General features: G+C 48.4%; 1 protein-coding gene across 1 annotated transcript in view; it reads left to right on the forward strand.

Moving 5' to 3' along the window:
• Positions 1 to 19884, forward strand: part of LOC135037057 (oocyte zinc finger protein XlCOF7.1-like) — a 69035-nt gene that overhangs the window by 40088 nt on the left and 9063 nt on the right. Inside the window, exons 2-6 of the mRNA XM_063954508.1 lie at positions 5232 to 5358; positions 5775 to 5966; positions 7806 to 7884; positions 8003 to 8100; positions 8490 to 8745. Of these exons, the coding sequence (XP_063810578.1) occupies positions 5281 to 5358; positions 5775 to 5966; positions 7806 to 7884; positions 8003 to 8100; positions 8490 to 8745 (703 nt within the window). The 5' untranslated portion in view covers positions 5232 to 5280. The remainder of the gene's footprint in view (positions 1 to 5231; positions 5359 to 5774; positions 5967 to 7805; positions 7885 to 8002; positions 8101 to 8489; positions 8746 to 19884) is intronic.

Raw genomic sequence — 19884 nt, forward strand, 5'->3', positions numbered from 1 at the left:
TTCAAAAAAGTCTGACCCTCAGAGAGGGCAGCCAATTTGTTTCTGGAAGAAAATGGATAGGGACGAAATCTGGATTTTCACAGATCCTAACCGTAGGCCCATATCCACACCTGCTTGCAGGAAGAGGAGAAACCGTCCCAGTTGAAACTCCACCGTAGGAAACTACTTGGACTCACACCAAGATACATATTTTTTTCTAAATACGATGGTAATGTTTACTCCTTTCCTAGCCTGCATTAGGGTAGGAATAACCTTGTTCGGAATGTCCTCCCTGCCGTCAAACGAAGATGAAGAGGCCCTGGCTCTTCTGGCAGTAGATCCAGAAGATCCGTGTGCCAAGTCCTTCTTGGCCAGTCCGGAGCAATGAGGATCGCTTGAACTCTTGATCTCCTTATGAGCTTTAGAACTCTTGGAATGAGTGGAAGTGGTGGAAACACGTACCCTGACTGGATTACCGACTGAGTCACTAGGGCGTCCACTGCCACTGCTTGCGGGTCCCTCGAACTGGAACAATAACACCAATGATTCTTGTTGATACGAGAGGCCATCATGTCTATATGGGGTACACACCCCAAAGATCTGTAATCTCTTTGAACACTTCCGGATAGAGACCCCACTCCCCTGCATGGAGATCGTGTCTGCTGAGGAAGTCCGCTTCCCAGCTGTCTACTCCCAGAATGAAGATTGATGACAGCACCAATGTGTGTGTTTCTGCCCAGAGGATGATTCTTGTTACCTTTGACATTGCAGCTCTACTGTTCGTTCCGCCCTGTTGGTTTTTGTAAGCCACTGTCGTTACATTGTCCGACTGCACTTGAATGGCCCGATTTCTTAGAAGATGGGCCGCTTGGAGAAGACCGTTGTAGACGGCTCTTGGTTCCAGAATGTTTATCGGCAGGCCAGCTTCCAGACTTGATCACCTTCCTTTAAAGTTTTCCCCTTGGGTGACTGCGCTCCAGCCCCGGAGACTTACATCCGTGGTCAGAAAGATCCAGTCCTGAATCCCGAACCTGCGGCCCTCCAGAAGATGAGGTAATTGTGGCCACCAAAGGAGTAAAATCCTGGTCTTTGGTGACAGACGTATTCTCTGGTGCATGTGTAGATGAGATCCCGACCACTTGTCCAGGAGATCTAGCTGGAAGGACCGAGCATGAAACCTCCTGTACTGCAGAGCCTCATAAGAGGCCACCATCTTCCCCAGAAGGCGAATGCACTGATGAACCGACACCCTTCACGGCTTCAGGATATCACGGACCATTGTTTGTATCACCAGAGCTTTTTCCTCTAGAAGAAACACCCTCTGCACTTCTGTGTCGAGGATCATTCCCATAAAGGACAACCTCCTGGTTGGCTCCAAATGTGATCTTTGGAAGATTCAGGATCCAACCGTGTTCTCTGAGTAGATGAGTCGTGAGAACAATGGACTGTAACAGCTTCTCCTTGGACGATGCCTTTATCAGCAGATTGTCCAGATATGGAATTATGTTCACCCCCTGTCTGCGGAGGAGAACCATCATCTCTGCCATCACTTTGGTGAATACCCTCGGTGCTGTGGAAAGTCCGAATGGCAGGGACTGGATTTGGAAATGACAGTCCAATAGTGCAAATCGGAGATAAGCTTGATGTGGCGGCCAAATCGGAATGTGGATGTACGCATCCTTGATATCCAGGGATACCCTCTTGCAAACCTGATATCACCGCCCTTAGAGACTTCATTTTGAACTTGAACTCCCTCGGGAAGGGGTTTAGCGATTTTAAATTCAGAATATGTCTGACCGAACCATCCGGTTTCGGTACCATGAAAAGGTTTGAATAGTAACCTTTGTTTTGCATATGAAGTGAGCATGATTTGAAGAATCTGTGAGGATGGAGATATTGAAATTCCAGCCTGTACCCCTAAGACACAGTATCCTGCACCCAGGTATCCAGGCCGGACGACACCCAGATGTGACTGAAATGCCTGAGTCTCTGCCCCACTTCCAGGCCACGCGGTCCACCGTCATGCTGAGGACTTTGGGGTATCTGAAGCGGGTTTCTGTTCCTGGGAACCCGCCGCAGTAGGTTTCTTGGATGTTGGCCTACCTCCTCTAAAGAAGGTGTTTGTCCTTTCTTGGCTTGGCAGTCTGAAAGGACTGTGATGCAGGTGAAGAAAAGGGTTTCTTTGTAGCAGGTTCTGCTGAGGGAAGAAAATTAGACTTTCCCGCTGTAGCCGTGGAAATCTTGAATCCAAGGCTTCCCCAAAAAGAGTCTGACCTGTATAGGGTAGGTTCTCCACACGTCTCCTGGATTCCGCACCGGCAGACCACTGGCGCAGCCAAAGTTCCCTACGAGCTGAGACAGACATGGAAGAAATTCCTGCAGCCATTGAACCCAGGTCATTCATGGATTCAACATCCTTTTTATCCATTGTATCTAAATCCTCACGTAACGTGCCTGACCACTTTACTGTAGCTTTGGAATTCCATGCACTGGTAATCGTGGGACGTAGTATCGCCCCTGAAGCCGTGTACATAGATTTGAGCGTAGTATCAATTTTGCGATCAGCCAGCTCTTTTAAGGCGGTAGATCCTGGAACAGGTAAAACCACCTTTTTTGAGAGTCTGGATACAGACGTGTCAACTATTGGCGGATTTTACCATTTTTTCCTATCTTCAAGGAAGGGCAAAGCCACCAGAACCCTTCTAGGGATTTAGAAATATTTCTCTGGGTTTTCCCATACTTTCTCAAATATCGCATTTCATTCCTATGACGCAGGGAAGATTAGCGAGGCTTTCTTATTGTCAGTGAAGTAAACCTCAACCTGCTCAGGTGTTATATCCGCAATATTCAACACATCTCTAATGGCCTCTATCATCAACTGCACCCCTTTTGCAAGAGATGCCGCCCCCGCAACACATCCCCGTCACCGCCTGCCGTGTCAGAATCCGTATCCGTGTCATCTTGCATAATCTGTGCAAGAGCACGTTTGTGGGAACATACCGTGGGTAACCCTGAGGTAACAGAACCGGACCAAACTGCCATAGAGTTCTGTAGAACCTGAGTTGCAGATTCATTCTGAGCAACCCTAGTAGAATCTGAGAAATCATAGCTTTAACAGAGGCTAACCATTCAGGCTCCCTTGCTGGTATCTGTGCTAAAACAGTGCAATCCTGATTACATGGACCGGGATCATCCTGAGAGGATATAACCTCTGCAGCATATGACACAGAGTCCCTGGACATAGTTTAATGGAGACCACAGACACTCCACATACACACACATACACACACATACACACACATACACACACACACACACACACACACACACACACACACACACACTGTGGAGGACAGACTTTCAACCCCAAGAATGGCAAGAGAGACACAGAGATTGGAGCCAACCCACACACAGTACTTCCAAGGTATAGGGAGATCCCAAACCTGCGCGGACTGTGCACCTTAATAGGTTACACAGTCTATACACAGCCCCCCCCCCCCTTCTACAACCCCCTGGTATCGTAATAGATAGCTGGAGTTGATGTGATGGGACAGGAAAATGACGCTGAAAGCTTCTGGGTCCACTCTGAGTAGAAGCTCCGCCCCCTTAATGGCGCTGTCTTCCCGCTCTTCTGGAGATTATACTGGCCTGAGGAATTATGCTGGCAGCGATCCTGGGACCTTGACAGGCTTGGAGGTCAGTGTAGGGTGTATGTGCTGGCTCAGGGTGCCCCTCACATCGCCGCACCATGTACTGCTGACCCCCGGAGCGCGGGTAGTACTGTGCTACATACCTTGTTGCCGCCTCTTCTCACCGGCTCCCCGCTTGCACGGGCGGTCGGTGACTAACTCACCACTGATCTTTTGGCTCTGTAAGGGAGTGGCGGCATGCTGCCGGGGTGAGCGATCCCCTGTGTGGGGAATGTTCGATCCCCTCAGGAGCTCAGTGTCCTGTCAGCGAAGACAGTGGCTCAGACCCCGCAGGGCGGACACTACTCCCCCCCCCCCCTTCCCCTCCCTTAGTCCCACGATGCAGGGAGGCTGTTGCCAACAACCTCCCTGTAAAATAATAAACTCTTAAAAATAACTTTACTAAGGAAACTCTGTAGAGCTCCCCTAGCTGTGACCGGCTCCTCCAGGCACATTTTCTAAACTGAGTCTGGTAGGAGGGGCATAGAGTGAGGAGCCAGCGCACACTCTCAAACTCTTAAAGTGCCAGTGGCTTCTAGTGGACCAGTCTATACCCCATGGTACTAATGTGGACCCCAGCATCCTCTAGGATGTAAGAGAAATATAAGTTGTCAGGCCAGGAGAGGAGAATTGGTGTAACATTATACAGTGCCGCTATGTATGATGCTGAGCATTCTAATGAGGCTGGGTCTAAGTTTGTCATTTACCCCGAGCTGGTTCCGCAGGGCAGGACTGGCTATTACTAGAAACACAACAAGGAGGATGAATGGTCCTTCTCCTCATTAAGTTAGGCCAATTTGTAATGTACAGTAGGAGAGAGAGTAAACCTAGTACAATGAGTGCTACAGTGTGTACTGGATGGATCATCCTGTGATCACACTATTACATGTGTATCTGGATATCAGCAGAATAACGAGGAAGGTCAGTAGCGTCTCAGTACCCTGATGGTGCAGGGTTAGGAGGCTGCGTGGTGGAGGAGGCAGACAGCACACTGGTGTTGATGGAAGCGCTGATTACAGCAGGAGCAGGTGGTAACTCTAGAAGCAGAATGATGAGTACTGATGCAGGCTGAGCCCACAGGAATGAGAGCACTCAGGTAAATGAATGGAGAGGTCAGAGCTCATTAGCCGGGATCTGCTTCTGTCACAGGGGACCAGGAGTCCTAGGAGACTTATTCTACTGGCAACGTACAGGTGACAATGAGCAGTTTAGGTTGGTAGAGCTAGCATTGGATTGGACGTGTGAGTCGTGTGCAGCATTGGGACGCTGTGGATGTCTGGGAGCGCTCAGCTCACTTTTGTCAAGATGGTGGCACCCTTGTTGTTCTGGACTGCAGCTACAGGAAAATCCTGACGTGACTGGTCAGCTGTTATGTGCAAGACAGTGAATCAGCAGCGCTGGTTGGGGTGAGAGGGTTTAGGTACTCGCTTTGTAACAAGAGAATCCTCTGATAGACACCAGAGCTCTACAGCTTAGGGGGGATGGAAGACTTAATGGTCACTCAATGTTACATATATGACTGTTACATGTGCTCTATGTGATGTGTATTATATTTATTCCTAGACAATCCAGCTGTGAGGAGCGAGAGGTGTTATTACAAGGAGCACTCAGAATGGAAAAGGACAAGAATCACAAGACTGATTTGATAATAAATCTCACTCTGGAAATCCTCTACCTGCTGACTGGGGAGGTGAGGGGATCTGGGAATGTCACATTATCATCACTTATATCTATAGTAATAATACAGGGACATGACTGGGGAGGTGAGGGGATCTGGGAGTGTCACAGTGACATCACTTATATCTATAGTAATAATACAGGGACATGACTGGGGAGGTAAGGGGATCTAGGAGTGTCTCAGTGACATCACTTATATCTATAGTAATAATACAGAGACATGACTGGGGAGGTGAGAGGATCTGGGAGTGTCACAGTGACATCACTTATATCTATACTAATAATACAGGGACATGACTGGGGAGGTGAGGGGATCTGGGAGTGTCACAGTGACGTCACTTATATCTGTAGTAATAATACAGGGACATGACTGGGGAGGTGAGGGGATTGTGAAATGTATACAATGATTGTGTACTTTACAATCCACAGGGTTACACAGTAGTGAAGAAGACATCCAATGAGTGTGAGACACCCATCAGCCATCTCTGTGTGTCAGGAGGACTGAGGAGGACCCAGAGCCCCATCACAGTTCCTCTACCTCACTCACTAATACATGAGAGACACAATGACCAGAAGATCCTGAAACTCGCCAACAAAATCATTCAGCTGCTGACTGGAGAGGTGACTGCTGGGAATGGGACATTATACAGTAATACCAGGGGATGTGTCTGGGTGATGACTGGAGAGGTGACTGCTGGGAATGGGACATTATACAGTAACACCAGGGGATGTGTCTGGGCGATGACTGGAGAGGTGACTGCTGGGAATGGGACATTATACAGTAACACCAGGGGATGTGTCTGGGTGATGACTAGAGAGGTGACTGCTGGGAATGGGACATTATACAGTAACACCAGGGGATGTGTCCGGGTGATGACTGGAGAGGTGACTGCTGGGAATGGGGCATTATACAGTAACACCAGGGATGTGTCTTGGCAATGACTATAGAGGTGACTGCTGGGAATGGGACATTATACAGTAATACCAGGGGATGTGTCTGGGTGATGACTGGAGAGGTGACTGCTGGGAATGGGACATTATACAGTAATACCAGGGGATGTGTCTGGGTGATGACTGGAGAGGTGACTGCTGGGAATGGGACATTATACAGTAACACCAGGGGATGTGTCTGGGTGATGACTGGAGAGGTGACTGCTGGGAATGGGACATTATACGGTAACACCAGGGGATGTGTCTGGGTGATGACTGGAGAGGTGACTGCTGGAAATGGGACATTATACAGTAACACCAGGGGATGTGTCTGGATGATGACTGGAGAGGTGACTGCTGGGAATGGGACATTATACAGTAACACCAGGGGATGTGTCTGGGTGATGACTGGAGAGGTGACTGCTGGGAATGGGGCATTATACAGTAACACCAGGGGACGTGTCTGGGTGATTACTGGAGAGGTGACTGCTGGGAATGGGACATTATACAGTAACACCAGGGGACGTGTCTGGGTGATGACTGGAGAGGTGACTGCTGGGAATGGGACATTATACAGTAACACCAGGGGATGTGTCTGGGTGATGACTGGAGAGGTGACTGCTGGGAATGGGGTATTATACAGTAACACCAGGGGACGTGTCTGGGTGATGACTGGAGAGGTGACTGCTGGGAATGGGACATTATACAGTAACACCAGGAGATGTGTCTGGGTGATGACTGGAGAGGTGACTGCTGGGAATGGGGCATTATACAGTAACACCAGGGAATGTGTCTGGGTGATGACTGGAGAGGTGACTGCTGGGAATGGGACATTATACAGTAACACCAGGATATGTGTCTGGGTGATGACTGGAGAGGTGACTGCTGGGAATGGGACATTATACAGTAACACCAGGGGATGTGTCTGGGTGATGACTGGAGAGGTGACTGCTGGGAATGGGACATTATACATTAACACCAGGGGATGTGTCTGGGTGATGACTGGAGAGGTAACTGCTGGGAATGGGGCATTATACAGTAACACCAGGGGATGTGTCTGGGTGATGACTGGAGAGGTGACTGCTGGGAATGGGACATTATACAGTAACACCAGGAGATGTGTCTGGGTGATGACTGGAGAGGTGACTGCTGGGAATGGGGCATTATACAGTAACACCAGGGAATGTGTCTGGGTGATGACTGGAGAGGTGACTGCTGGGAATGGGACATTATACAGTAACACCAGGATATGTGTCTGGGTGATGACTGGAGAGGTGACTGCTGGGAATGGGACATTATACAGTAACACCAGGGGATGTGTCTGGGTGATGACTGGAGAGGTGACTGCTGGGAATGGGACATTATACATTAACACCAGGGGATGTGTCTGGGTGATGACTGGAGAGGTAACTGCTGGGAATGGGGCATTATACAGTAACACCAGGGGATGTGTCTGGGTGATGACTGTATCACTGTGTGTGTCAGGTTCTTATAAGGTGTCAGGATGTCACTGTCTATGTCTCCATGCAGGAGGAGGAGTATATAGAGGAACACAGGGGTCTGTACAAGGACGTGATGATGGAGAATCACCGGCCCCTCACATCACTGGGTAAGAGGAGACTGTCATGTATTGTACAGGGAAGAGCAGGTATGGGGGCCCCTATATACACACATCACCTGATAATCACATATATACACTGTACTCAGTCACTGTGTGTCTCCTACAGATGGGCCCAGTAACAGAGATACCCCAGAGAGATGTCCCCGTCCTCTGTATTCCCAGGATTGTACAGAGGAGAATCACAGGACCCCACAGGAGGATCAGGTAGGTGGGATTTAAGGTCTCGCCAATATACCAAAGTGACTGTCACTGGGCTGATACTGAGGTGGGAATGAAGCAAATAAGAGCAAGTAGGTGACACCGTGCTGCAGTGCAGGGGGCAGATCTGGGAGGAGCGTGTCCAATCTCAAATCTCATTTACTCTGTAAGAATAAAACTACCCAGTACTTGTTGGGCTTCGTGTCAAAGCAGCCAGTATTTACCCTGCATGCAATGACAATAAATGTATGTGCCCCCTTGTAGTGCAGCATGGTTTGTCCAGATGCAAAGTTATATGATGTGCAGAGCAGCTGTGTGTCTCATACACTGATATTATACTATTTCCTCTCAAGTAATAACATCAGGCATTACACTATATTCTCTGATCTATTAAGGGGGACCAGCTGACTGATATGAAGATAAATGATATAGACAGAGAAGAAGAGACGTATGTGACTGATATGAAGGCAGAAGATATAGAGGGAGAAGAAGAGACGTATGTGACTGATATGAAGGCAGAAGATATAGAGGGAGAAGAAGAGACGTATGTGACTGATATGAAGGCAGAAGATACAGAGGGAGAAGAAGAGACGTATGTGAGGGGTGATCAGCAGTGTAAGGAGGAGGACATCCCTACAGACATCAGGACAGGTGAGTAATAAACACTTTTTACAGATAAGAGTCACATATTCTCCTTCCTCAGTCACTACAGCAATCTCTTATCCTACACCCTCCTCTGTCAGTACAAACTAATGAGGGAAATGTATCTATGGGGAACTCAGGAACTATCATCCCCTATTATACTCCTGCTCTCCCCCTCACATCATGTCACTGTTACCAGCCCAGAGATCCGACCAGTCTCCTCCCCACACTCTCTGGTGTATCTCATACATCAGGAGCCATCAGCCCCTATTATACTCCTGCTCTCCCCCTCACATGTCACTGTGTGTTACCAGCCCAGAGATCCGACCAGTCTCCTCCCCACACTCTCTGGTGTATCTCATATATCAGGAGCCATCAGCCCCTATTATACTCCTGTCTCCCCCTCACATCATGTCACTGTGTGTTACCAGCCCAGAGATCTGACCAGTCTCCTCCCCACACTCTCTGGTGTATCTCATACATCAGGAGACATCAGCCCCTATTATACTCCTGCTCTCCCCCTCACATGTCACTGTGTGTTACCAGCCCAGAGATCCGACCAGTCTCCTCCCCACACTCTCTGGTGTATCTCATACATCAGGAGCCATCAGCCCCTATTATACTCCTACTCTCCCCCTCACATCATGTCACTGTTACCAGCCCAGAGATCCGACCAGTCTCCTCCCCACACTCTCTGGTGTATCTCATACATCAGGAGCCATCAGCCCCTATTATACTCCTGCTCTCCCCCTCACATGTCACTGTGTGTTACCAGCCCAGAGATCTGACCAGTCTCCTCCCCACACTCTCTGGTGTATCTCATACATCAGGAACCATCAGCCCCTATTATACACCTCCTCTCCCCCCCCACATCATGTCACTGTGTGTTACCAGCCCGGAGATCTGACCAGTCTCCTCCCCACATACTCTGGTGTATCTCATACATCAGCCCCTATTATACTCCTGCTCTCCCCTCACATCATGTCACTGTGTATTACCAGCCCAGAGATCTGGCCAGTCTCCTCCACACACTCTCTGGTGTATCTCATACATCAGCCCCTATTATACTCCAACTCTCCCCCTCACATCATGTCACTGTGTGTCACCAGCCCAGAGATCCGACCAGTCTCCTCCCCACATTCTCTGGTGTATCTCATACATCAGGAGCCATCAGTCCCTATTATTCTCCTGCTCTCCCCTCACATCATGTCACTGTGTGTCACCAGCAGCCATACTGTGTGCTAGCAGAACCTCTGCCTATGGTATTACATGCTATATTATGTACGCTATGGATGTGTGTTATTTGTGGCATGGTGCGGCTACTTGCTGGGGCACAGGCTCGGGGTTCCTCATGCCACGTGACACAATGCTTAGGAAATATCTGGCGCAGCCCCTGTCCTGTATCCACATGCTCCTGTAACATCCGGCCTCAGGGAATTGGCTAATGAGCAGCTCCTGTTACGGAGTTGGCAGCATCTGAGTCTTGCTACCGTCGCCTTAGGTATATAGGTGGTCATTCCGAGTTGTTCGCTCGCAAGGCGATTTTAGCAGAGTTGCACACGCTAAGCCGCCGCCTACTGGGAGTGAATCTTAGTTTCTTAAAATTGTGAACGATGTATTCGCAATATTGCGATTACAAACTACTTAGCAGTTTCAGAGTAGCTTCAGACTTACTCGGCATCTGCGATCAGTTTAGTGCTTGTCGTTCCTGGTTTGACGTCACAAACACACCCAGCGTTCGCCCAGACACTCCCCCATTTCTCCAGCCACTCCTGCGTTTTTTCCGGAAACGTTAGCGTTTTTTCCCACACGCCCATAAAACGGCCTGTTTCCGCCCAGTAACACCCATTTCCTGTCAATCACACTACGATCGTCTGAGCGATGAAAAAGCCGTGAGTAAAAATACTATCTTCATAGCAAAATTACTTGGCGCAGTCGCAGTGCGGACATTGCACATGCGCACTAAGCGGAAAATCGCTGCGATGCGATGAAATTTACCGAGCGAACGACTCGGAATGACCACCATAATACATTTATTGATCTTGTCTATGGGAACCTGCATTCAGAATCCTGCACCTTCCCTACTGATTACCTGTCCCCTGGCACTTGCATGACGGCCTTCTCTGGCTTCTGATCCATGGCCTTAAGGTCACACCAATGGTTATTAATGGAAGTATCTTCAGGGGCGTTTACCTTCTGCATCCATTAATATATAATCCTGCAATCTCCAAGGTGGTAAAGGAGGAGTAGCGGGAAAAGGCGACCAGGACCATATCAGAGGGGGGTGATCAGACCATGAAATTGTTGTCTGTAGAAAAATTGAAGTGACCAGGTTCTGGGATACAATGTGATAAATATGGAGACTGACACAAGACATATTATAAAGGATAAACATTTATTTATTTAAGTTACAACAATGAAAACCTGCAAATAACAAGTTATACTCCGTTACAGTAATAGCAAGAACAAATTATTATACTCAGCTCTTATCTCAGATGTTATAAGATCTGTGCCAGATGATGGTCCTCGATTATATAGTTTAAACAATATAGTTCAGTCGCCCTCAGGGTCCCTCTTTAATAACTCTGTCTGAATTTGTTAAACTGAGGTGGGTTTATAGAAGTCTGTATCCGCTGCAGACAGAATCAGCTTCTATCGGAACTAACCTGCTATGTGTAAGTGTCTGAGGCAGAGACGGTCGCTGGGCAGAAGGGGGCTGGACGGCGGCGTCAGTGCCGGCCCCCCACAGAAATGCGAAAGCATCGCACAGCGGCGATGCTTTTGCATCTCAGGAGTTACCCCCGGCCAGCGCAGCTCCTGCGGCTAGCCGGGAGAACCACTTCGCTGCCCCGGGTCGCAGCGGCTGCGTGTGACGGCATGCAGCTGCCGCGGCCTGCCTCCCAACGGTCCTGCGTCGCCTGTGTTGGCTGGACCGTGCCCCCCCTAAATGGCGGCTTGACGCTGCCGTCCAGCCCCCTTCTGCCCAGCGACCGCCTCTGCCTCAGAGGCGATCGCTAGGCTACGACGGCCTTCGCTCGTCTGCGAGCGATCGGGTCTGAATAATCCCCTATGTCCTTCACACTAGGTCAAAGGTGAAAGACAGCTGTGGATCTATATTTCTCTGACGTCCTAGTGGATGCTGGGAACTCCGTAAGGACCATGGGGAATAGCGGCTCCGCAGGAGACTGGCCACAAAAGTAAAGCTTTAGGACTACCTGGTGTGCACTGGCTCCTCCCCCTATGACCCTCCTCCAAGCCTCAGTTAGATTTTTGTGCCCGGCCGAGAAGGGTGCACACTAGGGGCTCTCCTGAGCTTCTTAGTGAAAGTTTAGTTTTAGGTTTTTTATTTTCAGTGAGACCTGCTGGCAACAGGCTCACTGCATCGAGGGACTAAGGGGAGAAGAAGCGAACCTGCCTGCTTGCAGCCAGCTTGGGCTTCTTGACTACTGGACACCATTAGCTCCAGAGGGACCGAACACAGGCCCAGCCTCGGAGTCCGGTCCCAGAGCCGCGCCGCCGGCCCCCTTACAGAGCCAGAAGCAAGAAGAGGTCCGGAAAATCGGCGGCAGAAGACATCAGTCTTCACCAAGGTAGCGCACAGCACTGCAGCTGTGCGCCATTGCTCATCATACACACCTCACACTGCGGTCACTGATGGGTGCAGGGCGCTGGGGGGGGCGCCCTGAGCAGCAATAAAAACACCTTGGCTGGCAAACATACATCACATATAACCCCCAGGGCTATATGGATGTATTTTAACCCCTGCCAGAATCAATACAAATGCGGGAGAAAACTCAGCGAAAAAAGGGGCGGAGCCAATCTCCTCAGCACACTGGCGCCATTTTCTCTCACAGCTCCGTTGGAGGGAAGCTTCCTGGCTCTCCCCTGCAGTTACTACACTACAGAAAGGGGTTAAAAAATAGAGGGGGGCACTAATTAGGCGCAGTATTAATAAAACAGCAGCTATAAGGGGAAAAACACTTCTATAAGGTTATCCCTGTATATATATATATATAGCGCTCTGGTGTGTGCTGGCATACTCTCCCTCTGTCTCCCCAAAGGGCTAGTGGGGTCCTGTCCTCTATCAGAGCATTCCCTGTGTGTCGACATGTATGAGGAGGAAAATGGTGTGGAGGCGGAGCAATTGCCTGTAATGGAGATGTCACCCCCTAGGAAGTCGACACCTGAGTGGCTGAGCTTATGGAAGGAATTACGTGACAGTGTCAGCTCTTTACAAAAGATTGATGACATGAGACAGCCGGCTAGTCAGCCTGTGCCTGTCCAGGTGTCTCAAAAGCCATCAGGGGCTCTAAAACGCCCGTTACCTCAGATGGCAGATACAGACGCCGACACGGATACTGACTCCAGTGTCGACGATTAAGAGACGAATGTGACTTCCAGTAGGGCCACACGTTACATGATTGAGGCTATGGAAAATGTTTTACATATTTCTGATAATACCAGTACCACTAAAAAGGGTATTATGTTGGGTGAGAAAAAACTGCCTGTAGTTTTTCCTGCATCTGAGGAATTAAATGAGGTGTGTGATAAAGCGTGGGTTTCCCCCGATAAAAACTTTTAATTCCTAAAAAGTTATTGGCATCATACCCCTTCCCACCAGAGGATAGGGCACGTTGGGAAACACCTCCTAGGGTGGATAAAGCGCTCACACGCTTGTCTAAACAGGTGGCTCTACCGTCACCGGATACGGCCGCCCCTAAGGAACCTGCTGACAGAAAGCAGGAAAATATCCTAAAATGTATATACACTCACACCACACGGGTGTGATACTGCGACCAGCAATCGCCTCAGCCTGGATGTGCAGTGCTGGGGTGGCTTGGTCGGATTCCCTGACTGACAATATTGATACCCTAGATAGGGACAGTATATTACTGACTATAGAGCATTTAAAAGATGCATTTCTATATATGCGTGATGCACAGAGGGATATTTGCCGACTGGCATCAAGAGTAAGTGCGCTGTCCATTTCTGCCAGAAGAGGGTTATGGACAAGACAGTGGTCAGGTGATGCTGATTCCAAAAGGCATATGGAAGTATCGCCTTATAAAAGGGAGGAGTTATTTGGGGTAGGTCTAACAGACCTGGTGGCCACGGCAACGGCTGGGAAATCCACATTTTTACCCCAGGTAGCCTCTCAACATAAGAAGACGCCGTATTATCAGGCGCAGTCCTTTCGGCCCCATAAGGGCAAGCGGGCAAAAGGCTCCTCATTTCTGCCCCGTGGCAGAGGGAGAGGAAAAAGGCTGCAGAAAACAGCCAGTTCCCAGGAACAGAAGCCCTCTCCCGTTTTCTGCCAAGTCCTCAGCATGACGCTGGGGCTTTACAAGCGGACTCAGGCACGGTGGGGGCCCGTCTCAAAAATTTCAGCGTGCAGTGGGCTCACTCACAGGTGGACCCCTGGATCCTTCAGGTGGTATCTCAGGGGTACAAATTGGAATTCGAGACGTCTCCCCTTCGCCGTTTCCTAAAGTCTGCTTTACCGACGTCTCCCTCCGACAGGGAGGCGGTATTGGAAGCCATTCACAAGCTGTATTCCCAGCAGGTGATAATCAAGGTACCCCTCCTACAACAGGGAAAGGGGTATTATTCCACGCTGTTTGTGGTACCGAAGCCGGACGGCTCGGTGAGACCTAATTTAAATCTGAAATCCTTGAACACTTACATACAAAGGTTCAAATTCAAGATGGAGTCACTCAGAGCGGTGATTGCGAACCTGGAAGAAGGGGATTATATGGTGTCTCTGGACATCAAGGATGCTTATCTCCATGTCCCAATTTATCCTTCTCACCAAGGGTACCTCAGGTTTGTGGTACAGAACTGTCACTATCAGTTTCAGACGCTGCCATTTGGTTTGTCCACGGCACCCCGGGTCTTTACCAAAGTAATGGCCGAAATGATGATACTCCTTCGAAGGAAGGGAGTTTTAATTATCCCTTACTTGGACGATCTCCTGATAAGGGCAAGATCCAGGGAACAGTTGGTAGTCGGGGTAGCACTATCTCAAGTAGTGTTGCGGCAGCACGGTTGGATTCTCAATTTTCCAAAATCGCAGCTGATCCCGACGACACGTCTTCTATTCCTATGGATGATCCTGGACACAGTCCAGAAAAAGGTGTTTCTCCAGGAGGAGAAAGCCAGGGAGTTAACCGAACTAGTCAGAAACCTCCTAAAACCAGGCCAAGTGTCAGTGCATCAGTGCACAAGGGTCCTGGGAAAAATGGTGGCTTCCTACGAAGCAATTCCATTCGGCAGATTCCACGCAAGAACTTTCCAGTGGGACCTGCTGGACAAATGGTCCGGATCGCATCTTCAGATGCATCAGCGGATAACCCTGTCACCAAAGACAAGGGTGTCTCTCCTGTGGTGATTGTAGAGTGCTCATCTTCTAGAGGGCCGCAGATTCGGCATTCAGAACTGGGTCCTGGTGACCACGGATGCCAGCCTGCGAGGCTGGGGAGCAGTCACACAGGGAAGAAATTTCCAGGGCTTGTGGTCAAGCCTGGAGACATAACTTCACATAAATATCTTGGAGCTAAGGGCCATTTACAATGCCCTAAGCCAAGCAAGACCTCTGCTTCAAGGTCAGCCGGTGCTGATCCAGTCGGACAACATCACGGCAGTCGCCCACGTAGACAGACAGGGCGGCATAAGAAGCAGGAGGGCAATGGCAGAAGCTGCAAGGATTTTTCGCTGGGCGGAAAATCATGTGATAGCATTGTCAGCAGTGTTCATTCCGGGAGTGGACAACTGGGAAGCAGACTTCCTCAGCAGAAGTCTTCCACATGATTGTAAACCGTTGGGAAAAACCAAAGGTGGACATGATGATGGCGTCCCGCCTAAACAAAAAATTGGACAGGTATTGCGCCAGGTCAAGGGACCCTCAGGCAATAGCTGTGGACGCTCTGGTAACACCGTGGGTGTACCAGTCAGTGTATGTGTTCCCTCCTCTTCCTCTCATACCAAAAGTACTGAGAATTATAAGACGGAGGGGAGTAAGAACTATACTCGTGGCTCCGGATTGGCCAAGAAGGACTTGGTACCCGGAACTTCAAGAGATGCTCACGGAGGACCCGTGGCCTCTACTTCTAAGAAGGGACCTGCTCCAGCAAGGACCCTGTCTATTCCAAGACTTGCCGCGGCTGCGTTTGACGGCAGGGCGGTTGAACGCCGGATCCTGAAGGAAAAAGGCATTCCGGATGAAGTCATCCCTACCCTGATCAAAGCCAGGAAGGATGTAACCGCAAAGCATTATCACCGCATTTGGCGAAAATATGTTGCGTGGTGCGAGGCCAGTAAGGCCCCGATGGAGGAATTTCAACTAGGTCGATTCCTGCATTTCCTGCAAACAGGAGTGTCTATGGGCCTAAAATTGGGGTCCATTAAGGTTCAAATTTCGGCCCTGTCAATTTTCTTCCAGAAAGAACTAGCTTCAGTTCCTGAAGTTCAGACGTTTGTAAAAGGGGTACTGCATATACAGCCTCCTTTTGTGCCTCCAGTGGCACCTTGGGATCTCAATGTAGTTTTGGGGTTCCTAAAGTCACATTGGTTTGAACCACTTGAATCTGTGGAGTTAAAATATCTCACATGGAAAGTGGTCATGCTGTTGGCCCTGGCCTCGGCCAGGCGAGTGTCAGAATTGGGGCTTTATCCTGTAAAAGCCCTTATCTGATGTTCAATTCAGACAGGGCGGAATTGAGGACTCGTCCTCATTTTCTCCCTAAGGTGGTTTCAGCGTTTCAACTGAACCAACCGATTGTGGTACCTGCGGCTACTAGTGACTTGGAGGACTCCAAGTTCTTGGACGTAGTCAGGGCCCTGAAAATATGTTTCCAGGACGGCTGGAGTCAGAAAATCTGACTCGCTGTTTATCCTGTATGCACCCAACAAGCTGGGTGCTCCTGCTTCTAAGCAGACTGTTGCTCGTTGGATTTGTAATACAATTCAGCTTGCACATTCTGTGGCAGGCCTGCCACAGCCAAAATCTGTAAAAGCACCTTCAACAAAGGAAGGTGGGCTCATCTTGGGCGGCTGCCCGAGGGGTCTCGGCTTTACAACTTTGCCGAGCAGCTACTTGGTCAGGGGCAAACACGTTTGCTAAATTCTACAAATTTGATACCCTGGCTGAGGAGAACCTGGAGTTCTCTCATTCGGTGCTGCAGAGTCATCCGCACTCTCCTGCCCGTTTGGGAGCTATGGTATAATCCCCATGGTCCTTACGGAGTTCCCAGCATCCACTAGGATGTCAGAGAAAATAAGAATTTACTTACCGATAATTCTATTTCTCGTAGTCCGTAGTGGATGCTGGGCGCCCATCCCAAGTGCGGATTGTCTGCAATACTTGTACATAGTTATTGTTAACTAAATCGGGTTATTGTTGTTGTGAGCCATCTTTCCAGAGGCTCCTCTGTTATCATGCTGTTAACTGGGTTCAGATCACAGGTTGTATGGTGTGATTGGTGTGGCTGGTATGAGTCTTACCCGGGATTCAAAATCCTTCCTTATTGTGTACGCTCGTCCGGACACAGTATCCTAACTGAGGCTTGGAGGAGGGTCATAGGGGGAGGAGCCAGTGCACACCAGGTAGTCCTAAAGCTTTACTTTTGTGCCCAGTCTCCTGCGGAGCCGCTATTCCCCATGGTCCTTACGGAGTTCCCAGCATCCACTACGGACTACGAGAAATAGAATTATCGGTAAGTAAATTCTTATTTTCTAATTGGTGCCTAAAGCACTAATCCTAATTAAAAGTCCATATATAAAGCAATGAGGTCATACATGTACAAAATGGAGTTACACATGGACAAAATGGCATCTAAAAATTAGTTCAAAATATCACCCCATACATATATATATATCAATGCGAGGGATCAATTGTAACGACCTAGAAGAAAGTCTATTCTCTAATATGAGCTCTGTACAGCAGAGTAATAAGTGTAATCACGCACACCTGGATGTCTAATTCTCCGAGTATCATAGAGGTCAGATTCAGCTAATAATGGGAGGGTGAGGAAGCTGAGGAACGGGCGACATCACTGGTCTGTTCATCAGTAGTGGAGGATCTATCAAGATGAGGGTCTGGAGCAAGAGTAAAATCTCCCATGAGGAGAAGTGCACCTCCCCCCCAATACATGTTATTCAGCACCACAATTGTCAGTGATACATTACAATGTGTACATTGCATTGATACATGTATATGGCAGAGAACAGGCATCCACAGGGCACAGTAAAGCAAGTACAGGAGATAGGATACAGTGCAATAAAGGAATCTATAAGGTTAGTCATCTGTTTCCCAGAGTAGAGAGGATGTAGACTGCCATCATGGACGTAATACCGTGACGTGATATAACAATAGCATTGCCATTCATAGTAACATTATACAGTAATGAGTGATAAGGAGGGGGGAGGGGGAGTGAGGAGCCCAAAGATGTCAACCAGACCCAAAAGGGGAGACAATAAGTATCTCCCCCTCATACGTTGAAGGGGAGATCTCCCATGATTCTCCGCTGCTCATACCACGTAGTATTTTTAAGAGATATTACGATGCTGTTTTGAAACTCCCTGGGCGGAGTGGAAATATAACTTTCCCATGTATCAAATAAGGCAGAACCAAGCGTTCCTCATGCAGTGATGCTTCAATCCAATCCATGTTATAAACATGGAACCGCTTGTTCTTAAACATCTGTAAGGATGGTGGAGACATAGAGATCCAATTTTGTAGTATTACTTTCCTGGCAGCAGCGCTTATATCCAACAATAATTTCCTCCACCCCTTGGCTATCCTTTGTGTAGTAGGCACCATCCCGAATATGGCCCACTCAGCACTGAGTGGAATGTAATTGACTAGATGATCCATAGAGATTTTTCTTACTGAAAGCCAAAATTAACGTAGCAAAGGACAAGACCAGAAACAATGGAGGAAGTCCGCTTGAGGGGACATGCATCGTAAACAGTTATGGGAGGTCATCCCTGCCAGATACTGCCTATGGGGTGTGAAATAGGACTAAGGAAAAAAGTTCAAGAACATCTCTTGGTATTGCGCTGCAGGCGATAATTTACAACTGACAAGATTCTTAAGCAAATCTTCACATGTCAATGAGGGAAAAGAGGACGTCCACTGACTAACCCCCGATGTGACCTGTTCATAATAACCAAACTTGCGTAATGTTGCCTCTGGAAAAATGCCAGAGGGAATCTTCGAAGTACTGGGTATTTTTCCCTGGCCTGCTCAAACGTCAGCAGACGCTTAGATGAAGTGTCTACAATACTACCTACATCCTTTACTCCCTCCCTCTGCCGTAATGTAACAGACGCTCAGATGAAGGTTCAGCAATACTACCTACATCCTTTACTCCCTCCACCATAATGTAACAGACGCTCAGATGTAGGTTCTACAATACTACCTACATCCTTTACTCCCTCCACCATAATGTAACACGCTCAGATGAAGGTTCTACAATACTACCTACATCCTTTACTCCCTCCCTCCGCCATAATGTAATGGGAAAGGATGCTAATCTATTTTGAAAATTCGGTTTGGTCAGAAATGGCAGAAACAAAGATTTATGCAAATTTTTATTGTTTTGGTGACGTAGTATATGCCACACCTTACTCATAGACCATAATAATGGGTTGTCCCGTATCTCCTGCCCAATTTCTGTATCATGTTGATGTAAGAAGCTAATTAAGTTACTCTTTGACAAAAATTATCTAGAAATTAATATGTATAAATATCACTATTATGTAACCAATCGCGTAAATATCGCAAAATAGATGCATGGTTGTAGTATGTTAAATGTGAAAAATTAATACCTCCATTGTCTCTGGTCTGCTATAACTTCACCAGGGCAATTCTAGGACGTTTACCTTTCCAAAGAAATTTCCTGAATAAAGTATTAATCTTTAAAGTGTCCCGTTGCGTTAACAAAAGTGGTATGGAGTGAAACAAATAAAGTAGACGTGGGAAGGTTACCATTTTTATTAAACTCGCCCTACCCAGGTAAGATAACAGGAGATGGCCCCACCCCTCAAGCTCCACTGCGATGGAAAAGATTGCTTTAGTGATGTTCAAACAATAAAGAGCCGATGACGACTTTGGCAGTTGTATTCCTAAACATGTGATGTGGGACCTGG

The sequence above is a fragment of the Pseudophryne corroboree genome, unplaced genomic scaffold (assembly GCF_028390025.1).
Source record: "Pseudophryne corroboree isolate aPseCor3 unplaced genomic scaffold, aPseCor3.hap2 scaffold_665, whole genome shotgun sequence".
In the NCBI taxonomy this organism is placed as follows: Eukaryota; Metazoa; Chordata; class Amphibia; order Anura; family Myobatrachidae; genus Pseudophryne; species Pseudophryne corroboree.